Raw genomic sequence first — 11074 nt, forward strand, 5'->3', positions numbered from 1 at the left:
CCGCCCACTCCCTGCTGAGGGGGCGGGGCTCGGTCTCAGAGACTGACGAATCCGAGCACAGCACTCAGCCCCTCAACCTGTCGTCCGGCCAGAGAGCGAGAGAGAGAGAGGGGGAGCGCTCGCTCGGCCCGGCCACGCCCGACAGGAGGCCGGCGGCCAATAGCGCGCCTCCGAAAACCAGGAAGCCAAAAAGCCTGGAAATCTGCGCGCCCTCCCTCCTCCTGACAGGAAGTGACATCGGCTCCATCGCCCTCAACAGCCCGGCGCTGCCGTCAGGGTCACTGACGCCCGCCTTCCTCACCGCACAGGTACACACACACACACACACACACACACACACAGACACACACAGACACACACACACACACACACACACGTCGTTAATAAAATTAACAAAATAATGAAAACTAGCTGTGAAAACACTAAAAATAAAAAGTATAACTGAAACTATATTGTTTGATTAAGAAAGTAAAACAAACTCAAATAAACTACAATTATACAGAAATATCTTTAGTTTTCAGTTTTTTAGTTTTTAATTTTCTTTTTTATTTGTCTCTCTCTTTGTCAATTTATTTGGTTCATCTGTCATCAGTGATTTTTTAAAAATAGTTTTGATGTTTTATTTAGTTTTTATTGCACAAAATTTGTCTGACCTTTTTGAATCTCAGCCCTGACAAATACCTCATATTACCCAAAAAACACTAAAACTAACACTAAAACTAAACTGACAAAAAGTCAAAATCAAATATAAAAATAAATATATAAATAAATAAAATTATATATATATATATATATATATATACGGTACAGGCCAAAAGTTTGGACACACCTTCTCATTCAATGCGTTTTCTTTATTTTCATGACTATTTACATTGTAGATTCTCACTGAAGGCATCAAAACTATGAATGAACACATGTGGAGTTATGTACTTAACAAAAAAAGGTGAAATAACTGAAAACATGTTTTATATTCTAGTTTCTTCAAAATAGCCACCCTTTGCTCTGATTACTGCTTTGCACACTCTTGGCATTCTCTCCATGAGCTTCAAGAGGTAGTCACCTGAAATGGTTTTCACTTCACAGGTGTGCCTTATCAGGGTTAATTAGTGGAATTTCTTGCTTTATCAATGGGGTTGGGACCATCAGTTGTGTTGTTTAGTAGGAGAGGTGGTTCAAAGGAACAGCAACATCACCATGGGTGCATCGATAAGAATGCAAGGAGTTCATGGCTGTTTCCATTAAAACATTTATTCCCACAGTGCACACATATTGGTCAATGTCAAGGCTTGATCAGGGTTATGGTTCCATCTGCAAGTGACAAACACACCACAAACCAATTACAGTGAAATCACAAAATACATAAATACATCAAACATTTAATACTCTGCCTCCCTAGGTGGGGGAGGGGGTAGGCCTACCACTAATAAATCAGAGCACTACAATACAAAGGCATAAATAAAGACTAAGGATTTAAATGCTTGCATCTCCTCTACTGAATCAGTTAATGATCATGTGCACTGGCCACTTACACATAATAATCAAACTGAAATCTTGAGGCAAACAATCAAGGGACCAAACAATATTCATCCAAAGGGAATATAAATATCTTCAACCTACAGCAATGAATTATCTAGCCACCTTACAACATAAATCCATAAACATTTAACTACTGAAAATTAAATAAATACTCACTTCAATCACGCATAACCCTTACTCTGCACTGCTGCAAAGAATCACCAACATGTGCTCAGTCTGGCTGCCAAACAGAACAATACAATGCACGAGGATATATAGCCAAACAATCAGTGATAGTGAGCTCAGGTGAGAATGAGCTCAGGTGAGTGTGGGCGGGTCCATACCAATGAAGTGGAGGAGGAGTGATAATTAGTATGGCTCTTCTCAACAAGTTGTGTTGTGCAGAATCTACAATGTAAATAGTCATGAAAATAAAGAAAACGCATTGAATGAGAAGGTGTGTCCAAACTTTTGGCCTGTACTGTATATATATATATAAACAAAATAAAAAATGCAAAACTACAATAACCTTGACACACACACAAACACACACACTGACACACTGCTGTACACTCACTCACACACACACACACACACACACACTCCACAAATACACAAACAGCACGCCAGTGTAAATGGAGCGCGAGATAGGCGAGTAAAAAAAACAGAGGGGTGTTTCTGAGTGTGTGGAGGGAGAGTGGGAGTCACAGACAGGGAGGAGATGGAAAGAGGTGAGCGGAAAGAGAGGAGGAGGAGGAGGAGGAGGAGGAGGAGGGGAGGCTGCTAAGTGAAGCCACATGTTCCTGAGACGCCTGATTTAGAGCCTCGCTGCTTTTACATTCACAGTCACACTCTGATCCACGCAGAGTCCTGATTTCATCTCCTTTATGATCATTATTATTATTATTTTTCAGGCTTTAGCTCCACAACTGCAGAAAATAGATAGATAGATAGATAGATAGATAGATAGATAGATAGATAGATAGATAGATGTACTTTACTGATCCCAAAATGGGAAATTCTTATGTTACAGCAGCAATGGGAACATAAAATAAAATAATTAAATTTAAATAGAAAAAATGCAAAAATATATACAATAAAGACTATATACAGTAAATACAATAAACAATGTAAATGTCAAAGGCTGTATACAGTAAAAAGAATAAACATTAAACAATATGAAATACACAAATGTTGCAATAGTTCAAAACAGAATGAATGTATATTAACTAAGATATAAATAATATAAATGATAAATAAAGTTATGGTAAGGTGGTTGAATACTTTCTGGAGGCCTTGTATAGTCTTATTTTGAAAAGTTGATGTTGACAGCGTCACCGGTGTGAACACTCACACCGACCCAACTTTATCTTAAATGCTTGTTAAAGGAATATTCCAACGTTTTGGGCCAAATCCTCTTTCCCAGCTTCCCCAGACTGAGACCAGATGTTGGACACCATTTCCACCTCTGGACGTCCACTGGTTCAGTTCCTGTGGGTAGCATCTCCTGTTAGCTTAGCATAAAGACTTGAGGTCTATGGGAGTGGTTAGCCTGGCTCTGTCAAAGTGAAATAATAAACCTCCCAGCAGCTCTGAAGCTGTCTGAGTTACACGGAGGATCGTGTGGAGCTGAAACACATAAACGCATCATAATCTGAGATTGGTGATGTCAGTGCCTCCGAGGCTGCAGCCAGAAAAAGCAGCTTCGCCACATTTTCAAATTCAAAATAATCCAAGTTAATCCAACAGGAGCCTTGAGAGTCAAATGCATCCCTCATTTCCAAAATACGTTTTGTCTTAACTTTTGGTTTTGTGCAAGCAATCTACTGTGACCCATACAGATTATGTCTGTGACTAAACTGTACAATATATAGAAAAAATTTATTTTCTAACTTTAATTCTACTTAAAGAGAAATGTGCAAGAAAAATCAGAGTTGGATGGGTGAAAAAAAATCTTTGGAATCTGTTTGAATCAACGTCAGAAAATATTTAGGTCCTGATTTCACAAATACTACAGGATCAGTATGAAGTCAACATACACTAAAGTAAAGTAAAGTAAAGTCAAGTAAAGTAAACAACAGTCTCATTTCCCCCTTGGTGTTTTTCCCTCTGACCCGTGTCTTTTGGTTTGGGACCCTCAGACTCCGTCCGGGCTGCTGCTGGCCCCCAGCCCGCTGCTGTCCACCATCCAGTTCTGGTCCGGCCTGAGCCCCGTGGGGCCGCTGAGCCCCGCCCACCTGCAGGGCCACGCCCCCCTGTTCCAGGTAACACACACCTCGTACCTTCGCTGACCACTTTGATTCTCTAAATTAAACCTTTTAACCCTCTAGCCTGACTTTAGCCTTTACCCTAATTCAAAACTAATCCTAATTCTAATCTGATCTAATCTGGGTCAAATTCAGAGAAAAAAAACCTGCTGGTTTGAGCCCAGAATCACAATATTAAGGGTTTTTTATCTCATAAATTTATGGCATTAATCTAAGATAATTCCTGAGTTTTTCCCCCACAAATCTGTGATATAATAATCTCAGAATTAAAATTTTTGTCCCTCATAAATTTATGAGTTTTGATTTATGAGTAAATTTACCACTTTAATCTAAGAGAATATCTGAGTTTTTTCTTGTAAATCTGTGAGAAGGTTTTTTCTCGCGTATTTGTGACTTTACAATCTTGGAATTACATTTTTTTTCTCATTAATTTGTGTTTTTTTCCCCCATAAATTTGCCACTTTAATCTCAAAGAATATCCACGTTTTTTTCTTGTAAAACTACGACTTTAATCTCTGAAGTTTTTTTTCTCATAATGTTATCCACCCTTACCCTTTCTCCGTAAATTTTCAAATTCATCGCAAATTTTAAATGAATTTGTTCATCCACTTCTGTTATGTGAATATTCGGAGTTGGAGTTCATCGAGGTGAGCACTAGGTGGCGCTGATTCTCCAGCTGGGTGACATTATACCACTGCAGAAGAAGAGGGCGCAGCGTGACGACGTGTTAAAGGCGCGTCAGTCAAAAATCAAAACTCTGTTGTTTGCATTAATATTGTTTTCTTTAATTAGTTCAAGAAAAGTGGCGCGGAAATCACATGATTATGAACGTCACCTTTTATTGGCTAAACCTGTTTCCATAGCAACTTATTCACATTTTCCTTTTATCGATACAACAACTTTTCCACCTCCCCCAAGCGTAAAAACTTTTTTTGATATTTAGAGATTTTTTTTTTTTTTTTTTTTTTTTTTAGAATTTTCTGTGTTTCTATTTGGGTTTTTAATGCGCAAATTGAAAATGCAAATAAAAGCAGGTGGATGGAAACCCGACTACTGTCCTATAGTTACCGTTGCTATAGTTACAGTTGCTGGTCAACTAAAAGATCAGTATCAGGGTTCACAGTTTGAGCGTCGCGTCTCTTTCCCACCGAGCAGGAGGGCCGGTCTTCTGACGTCAATATCAGAATCAGAAATACTTTATTGATCGCTGAGGGGAAGCCACTCAGATTCTCAAGAGAAGAATATTTCATACGCATAAGTGAAATTATTAGAAAAAGAAATAAGAAATAGAAAAATATGAGCAATACAAAATTGAAAAAAGTGCATTATGTATAAATTTGTGCATCAATCCTAGCTGTATAAAAGTATGTGCATTATGTATAAATATGTGCATTGATCCTACAAAAATATTACAGCAATAAATACATAATTAAGCTGAGCATAAGTCTACCTATACACAGCTTAGGTTTACAGGGATACTGCACTGTTGAACTGTTGTTAAGTCCTACAGGTGTACATTATCGTAAGGTGCAAGTTATTATTAAATTATTCATTTTAAAAACAGAAGCAGAGGGTGAACTCTGTCTTCGCCCTCTCTGATTGGCCAGTGAGCAGCTGATGCTGCATCAGTGTGGAAAGAGGCTTTAATCATGTCAACTTTTGATGCATAAAAAACACCAAAAAAATAAATAAATAAAAGGCAGCCGTTTGTTTTTTCTCTGTTTGCGTCCGTCTGAGTATCAGCTGCAAAAAAAAAAACAAAAAACAAAAACAGAAAAAGTAAAGTGTGCCTCAGTTTGTTTTTGACAAACACCAAATCTGTTTGGCTCCTGAGCTGTTTACAGCAAATCCTCCTGCATCAGCCTCGTCACGCCACACATCCAGTGTGTGTGTGTGTGTGTGTGTGTGTGTGTGTGGGTGTGTGTGTGTGATTCACTGTGTGCACGCGTTTCAAAATAAGCTACAGATGTTTCCGTTCTGGTGCGGACGAGGGGGGGGGGGACTTCCTGTTGGCGAGGGGAAGGGGAGGCGGGAAGGGAGGGGAGGCGGGGGTCATCAGGAGCCCCGCCCACTACCGTCAGCTCTCTGTCCCACAACAGGAAGTGCCTCTCATCACACACACACACACACACACACTCCTCTAATCGTGCACTAGAAAACAGTTGGTCCTGCTGATCTGACATGAACATGATATAAAAAAACGCCCAAACTGATGAGAGATGAACTTTACAAAAAGCATAAATTTGTGTTTTTAAAGAAAAAAAAAAGTTTAAAGAGGAAAAAAAGTATTTTTCTCTGTAAAAGGCCCTGCTCTCATTTACTTTAATCCTCCAGTTAACCTCAAGTTTACAAAGTTTTTTTCTTATCAGTTTGACTCCAGCATTTCAAACCTCCAGAAAATGATTATAATAAAAACTGTTAGTGAAACTGATGTGTCAGGAACTTTAAGTGTAAATAAATCAGAACCTCTTGGAGAACATTTCCCAGGAAGCTTCCTGTATGATGTGGGGAAGTCTGCTGGATCAGCTTTTCTGGAATATCAACTCACAACTTGAACTTCTCTGGGAGGGTTTCCTGGTGAAGCTGCATGTGTCAAACTGGTTTATATGGTTGCTGGATGTTTTTATTTTAATTTATTTTTTGCTCTGCTCCAGTACTCTACTCTCCGTGGTTAGCTTGCTGTTAGCCTAGCCCCACTAACGCCCGGCCGGGAACGCCATAAAATACCACTTGGAGAAGTAAAGGTTCTTCCTCACTCTGCTCTCTATTCTAAGTTGTTTTTTATATATATATATATATATATAAAGTAATCTTAACACTAAATGTCTCATTAGCGTTGTCAGAGTCGACATGGCACATGCAGCAGATTCTTCTTCTTCAGCACTTCAGTCTCTGCCACCAGCTGTGCCCACCATGGCAAACACAAACTTTGTGGAGGAAATATTGGACTAAATTTGGGGATCTTTCCTTAGAACCACAGCAAAATCGAACCAGCCAAAAAAATTATGGTGCAAATGTGAAAACTACTTTTTGTGCTAAGGAAACTTTGGGAATGGAGACCAGAGCCACTGTGGGAAAAAAAAAAAAAAATCTTTCTTGATTCCAAAACAGTCTTAACTTTGCTCAGTAACATCAGAGCCAAAAAATGATGCCTTCAAGTTCTCATCGGAAACATCGTATTTACCGTATTTACAAGCTGACGAGCACATGAACGCCACTTCAGATTCAGACTCACCAGTTGGGACCTGGGAGTTTTCGAGACGTTACAAACTTTTACAAATCACAATTTCCAATGTTTCAGGCTGCGATGGTTAATTGATACTTCCGGTCAAATCACTAAATTGAACGCCGGTCAAGTCGCACGCAGCATTTCACTTGAAGACCGGAATAATCGGGTTTAATGCCATTTATTGATCAGACTGGAACACAGTATGATTAAAACTGAACCGTACAGATGGTGAGAGTTTGGTTGATTTGTACTCAGTCCCTGGCGGGGTGTTAGCCGGGCTAGGCTAACAACAGGCTAACCTCTTGGAGCAGAGCGAGATGTTTAGATGTTCTCTAACGCTAACCAAACCGTGTCCGTGCAGTTTCCCACCCTGCTGAACGGGCCGATCCCGGTGCCCCTGCCCAGCCTGGACGCCCCCGCCCCCCTGCTGCTGTCCTCCAGCCCGGACAACTCCTGATCCCACCCCGAGCTGCAGGACCAGACCGGGCCGGACCGGGCCGGACCAGGACTAAACCGGTCCTCCTTCAAACTGCCGATGAAGCAGGCAGTCAGACGCCTTCTGAAGCTCGCTGGTTGGACATGAAAAAGGAAGAAACAGGAGCTTCACTTTGGGGCTTCGCTCCGTGTGACGAGCGTTTGCAGACGACGTCACTCTCTGTGTTTACCGCGGTTTGACCGACGTGTTTCCAACCAAAGCCGACGATAGCCGATATTTGGCACCGATATTCAGTGTCTTTGAATTGTGGCCATTTTAAACCTTTCAGTCAGCAGTGTTTCCTCCAGACCTTTCTCCTTGTCGGGGTAGAAAAAGCCTCTGAAACAGAATTAAGACCCTCAGGAGACACTAAAACTCTCCGCTGAAACCCAGATTGTAAGGGAAGATCAATCTAAAGGTCACTGCCAAAGCTTTGGGTAAGATGCTGCCCTCTCCCTGCTTCCTTTCCTCTCTCTTTTCCATGTTTACTATTTTAAAATGAATTGACTTTATACTCTCGTCTTGCATTGGTCTGTTTTGTTTTGTGCTTTGTCCTGTCTACGTTTCTGTTCTGCTCTCACACCTCCCTGGAAGGTTATTTAATCTCAGAGGGTATTATCTGATGAAATGGAAAAAATATATTATTTCAGCGTTATTAGCATCCTTAAAAGGCAAAGTGACCCACCTCGGCTATTCATTTGCAGGAGAAACTCTGCGAAAACACTGCTGCCTTTCAGTAAATTAATTCATTGAGAAAGAATCGTTGAAAACATTTTGTAAATTAGTAGAACACACAAAGAAAAGCAAAGTTCATGTGAGGTTTTCTGTATGTGTGTTTAGGAGGAACCTGCATCTCATCCGAGAACCAAACGAAAGCTGATATCGGATGTCCGATATATTGACAATCTGTCAGTCACCTTTATCTTTACTGTTTTCTCAGTCATCTCATCCGACGGGGTGTGAACCTCAGTGGGTGGGTGCAGTGTCATACATGTTAATATTTCAGTACTTTATGTTTGTTTGTTTGTTTTTTTAACTTTGTCCCAGCCCAAACTCCTCTCAGGTAGTGTCACCTTCGGCTCAAACAACAAACACCTGGGTAGGACATGTTTCCACGGTTAGCTTAGCGACAGCACCAGCTACCTCATGGAGTAAATTTGACTCAATATTCACTCTAACTGGGTAAATTACACGAGCAAGAAAAAAAAAAACATGGCCATTTTGCAGGTGGATCATTAAGCTCGGCTTGGTAGTTTTGCTTGGCTAGTTGCTAATTGTAGCTAATGCCACGTTTACGTTATTTGGTATACCAGTACCGTTAACTAAGTACCATTATCCGACTTACAAACACCTTTCAAATCCACATCCAACTTTTCAGAATCTCAAATTTTTGTGAAAGCTCCGATATATCCAACTAGAACTACAACTAAATAACACACGAAAGTAGTGATAACTTGAAAATTGCGACTATTACATGTAAATAAGTCAAAACAAAATGTATGGTTCCTGTTGTGAAATGTGTTCTAGATTTATTAGCAGCTAAAGATGTAGTGAGTAACGTTAGCGTACATTGAGATTTCTGGGTCAGAGCAAACTTGAATGCATTATAAAAAAACTACAAACAAAAACAAAAAAAGGCGCAAATACTTTAGTGACAGTGAAGAGAGTCCATGGGAAATGTAGTTTGGTCAACCCTTCTAAGTACACAAGACATCACATTAGCCACATTAGCTCTACCACTGCTAAATTACTGCAGATAAATAACACAGGAAATAAACTCAAAATTGAGACCCTTACATGTAAATCAATCAAAACAACATATAGCCGGTGGTTCCCATAGTGAAATGCTCGCTAGTAATCCTATTAGCTAACGTTACGGCAAAAATGCTGTAACGTTAGCGTAGCTTCAGGTGTTTGGCTTGGTGTAAAGCACAGCCATTTTATGGGAAATGTAATTTGGTAAACGCTGACAAGCACACAAGATGTTTTCCATCCACATCTATTAAAAAAAAATATAAAATCACATTAGCCACATTAGCCTAGCCGCTAGTACCCTGGTGGAGGAGTGTGGCTGGCTTTGTGTGTAAATTCCTCCAGACGTCCGCTGTTTGAGCCAAAATGGCGGCCTGAGATGAAGCCCTGACTGAAGGGTGGCTTCATGGCTGTGCTGTGGCTGTTCAGGGCGTCTGTGCGAGCTCTGAGCGCTAAGACGCCGGGTGGCAGCGTCATGGGGTTTCCACCGTCCGCACGTCTGAGACTTGGTTGCCGACATTTAAAATACAGTTGCCATTTTTTGTCACCTCATTCTTTGAGTAAATGAAATGCTATGCAGTGACACATCAGCGTAATAATTAAAATATGGCGTAAAAGAACGTTGAGCCTCATCAGGCCTACAGTAAACAAACAATTTCCTGTCCAGCTCCGAGATGCTTTCATTCCCCAAAGACTTCACACGTTTCCTTTGTTGTTTTTGGTTGGGATTCGTCTGGCTCTTTGTCACATGAATCGAAATGCACATTTGTTGGTGATGTTGACAGGCTAAGGCTCATTTATGCTCAACGGCGATGCGTTTAATGACCTCACAGACCGCCGTCCTCCTGTGGTGATGCATTCAATGACCTCACCAACATCACCTCCTCTTCTGCCTCTTTGTAGCAGCTCCATGATTACGACCTTCTCCACCACCGCCATGTTTGTTGCTGGCAGACACTTTGGGCTCTGCGCTGCCCTCTAGTGGATTTGTTGATGTAAAGGCGGCACGAGGGCGGTGACGGTTACATCGTTTGAAACAGACAAATTTATTTCCGTACGATAAGCAGCATAAATGAGCCTTTAGTCAAACCGTTTAGTCAAACATTTTTTAATTTTTCATTTGTTTTTCCATTTAATTTTGGGATGCTGATGGTTGTCACTGATGGCAACCGAAGGCCAAGAAGTGGCCGTCAGTTTCTCAACATGTTTGCAGATGACGACCAGGTAGTTGTTGCGGTCAAGCCCTGCATCTTGAATTGGAATTATGACCAGTAAGAATTCAGTGTTAAACATCTGAAACTGGAATCATGACCAGTCATAGTCTAAGTACACATATCTGCAATAAATTTCCAGTCACGCTGATGAACGGTGAAACGGCGTGCCTCTCCGTGTCGTCCTCACCGTCAGAGGAAGCCGACAGAAACACCTGGGAGGAAACATAATGTGGACAAGTGGACCAATCACAGCGCGTGTGGCCTTGCTTCGCTCTATGTACACTCACCTGTCACCCGTCTCCCCTTACCTGTCACCTGTCACCTGTCTCCTGTCTCGTGTCACGTTCTCTTAGCATTTCAGCGCAGAGCCGTGAATCGGCCTCGACCCCTGGCAGAGCGTCTGCCAGCAGAGAAACGCTCTGGCTGTCGTTTTGTTTTGCTTTGTGTAACTGAGGCTGTGAACTTGTTTGTATTTTCCTTCCCCTCCACATGGTTTTATATTTTATATTTTATATCATGCACTGTGCTTGTTTTTTGCCCTGTACCGGCTGTGCCTTATATATAATGTCAGAGTAAATGTATTAAGCTTTAAATCGTTTTTTTTTTTTTTTTTTTTTTTAAA

At 41.0% G+C, this 11074-nt stretch overlaps 1 protein-coding gene across 1 annotated transcript in view; it reads left to right on the forward strand.

The window, feature by feature from the left end:
* elk3 (ETS transcription factor ELK3) overlaps window positions 1–10296 on the forward strand; it is a 20580-nt gene extending 10284 nt beyond the window's left edge. Inside the window, exons 3-5 of the mRNA XM_030046352.1 lie at window positions 1–308; window positions 3657–3779; window positions 7373–10296. The exon at window positions 1–308 is cut by the window's left edge and continues 403 nt beyond it. Of these exons, the coding sequence (XP_029902212.1) occupies window positions 1–308; window positions 3657–3779; window positions 7373–7468 (527 nt within the window). The 3' untranslated portion in view covers window positions 7469–10296. The remainder of the gene's footprint in view (window positions 309–3656; window positions 3780–7372) is intronic.
* The last annotated feature ends 778 nt before the right edge of the window (window positions 10297–11074 follow it).

Source organism: Myripristis murdjan, chromosome 23 (genome assembly GCF_902150065.1).
Source record: "Myripristis murdjan chromosome 23, fMyrMur1.1, whole genome shotgun sequence".
NCBI classification, from domain to species: Eukaryota; Metazoa; Chordata; class Actinopteri; order Holocentriformes; family Holocentridae; genus Myripristis; species Myripristis murdjan.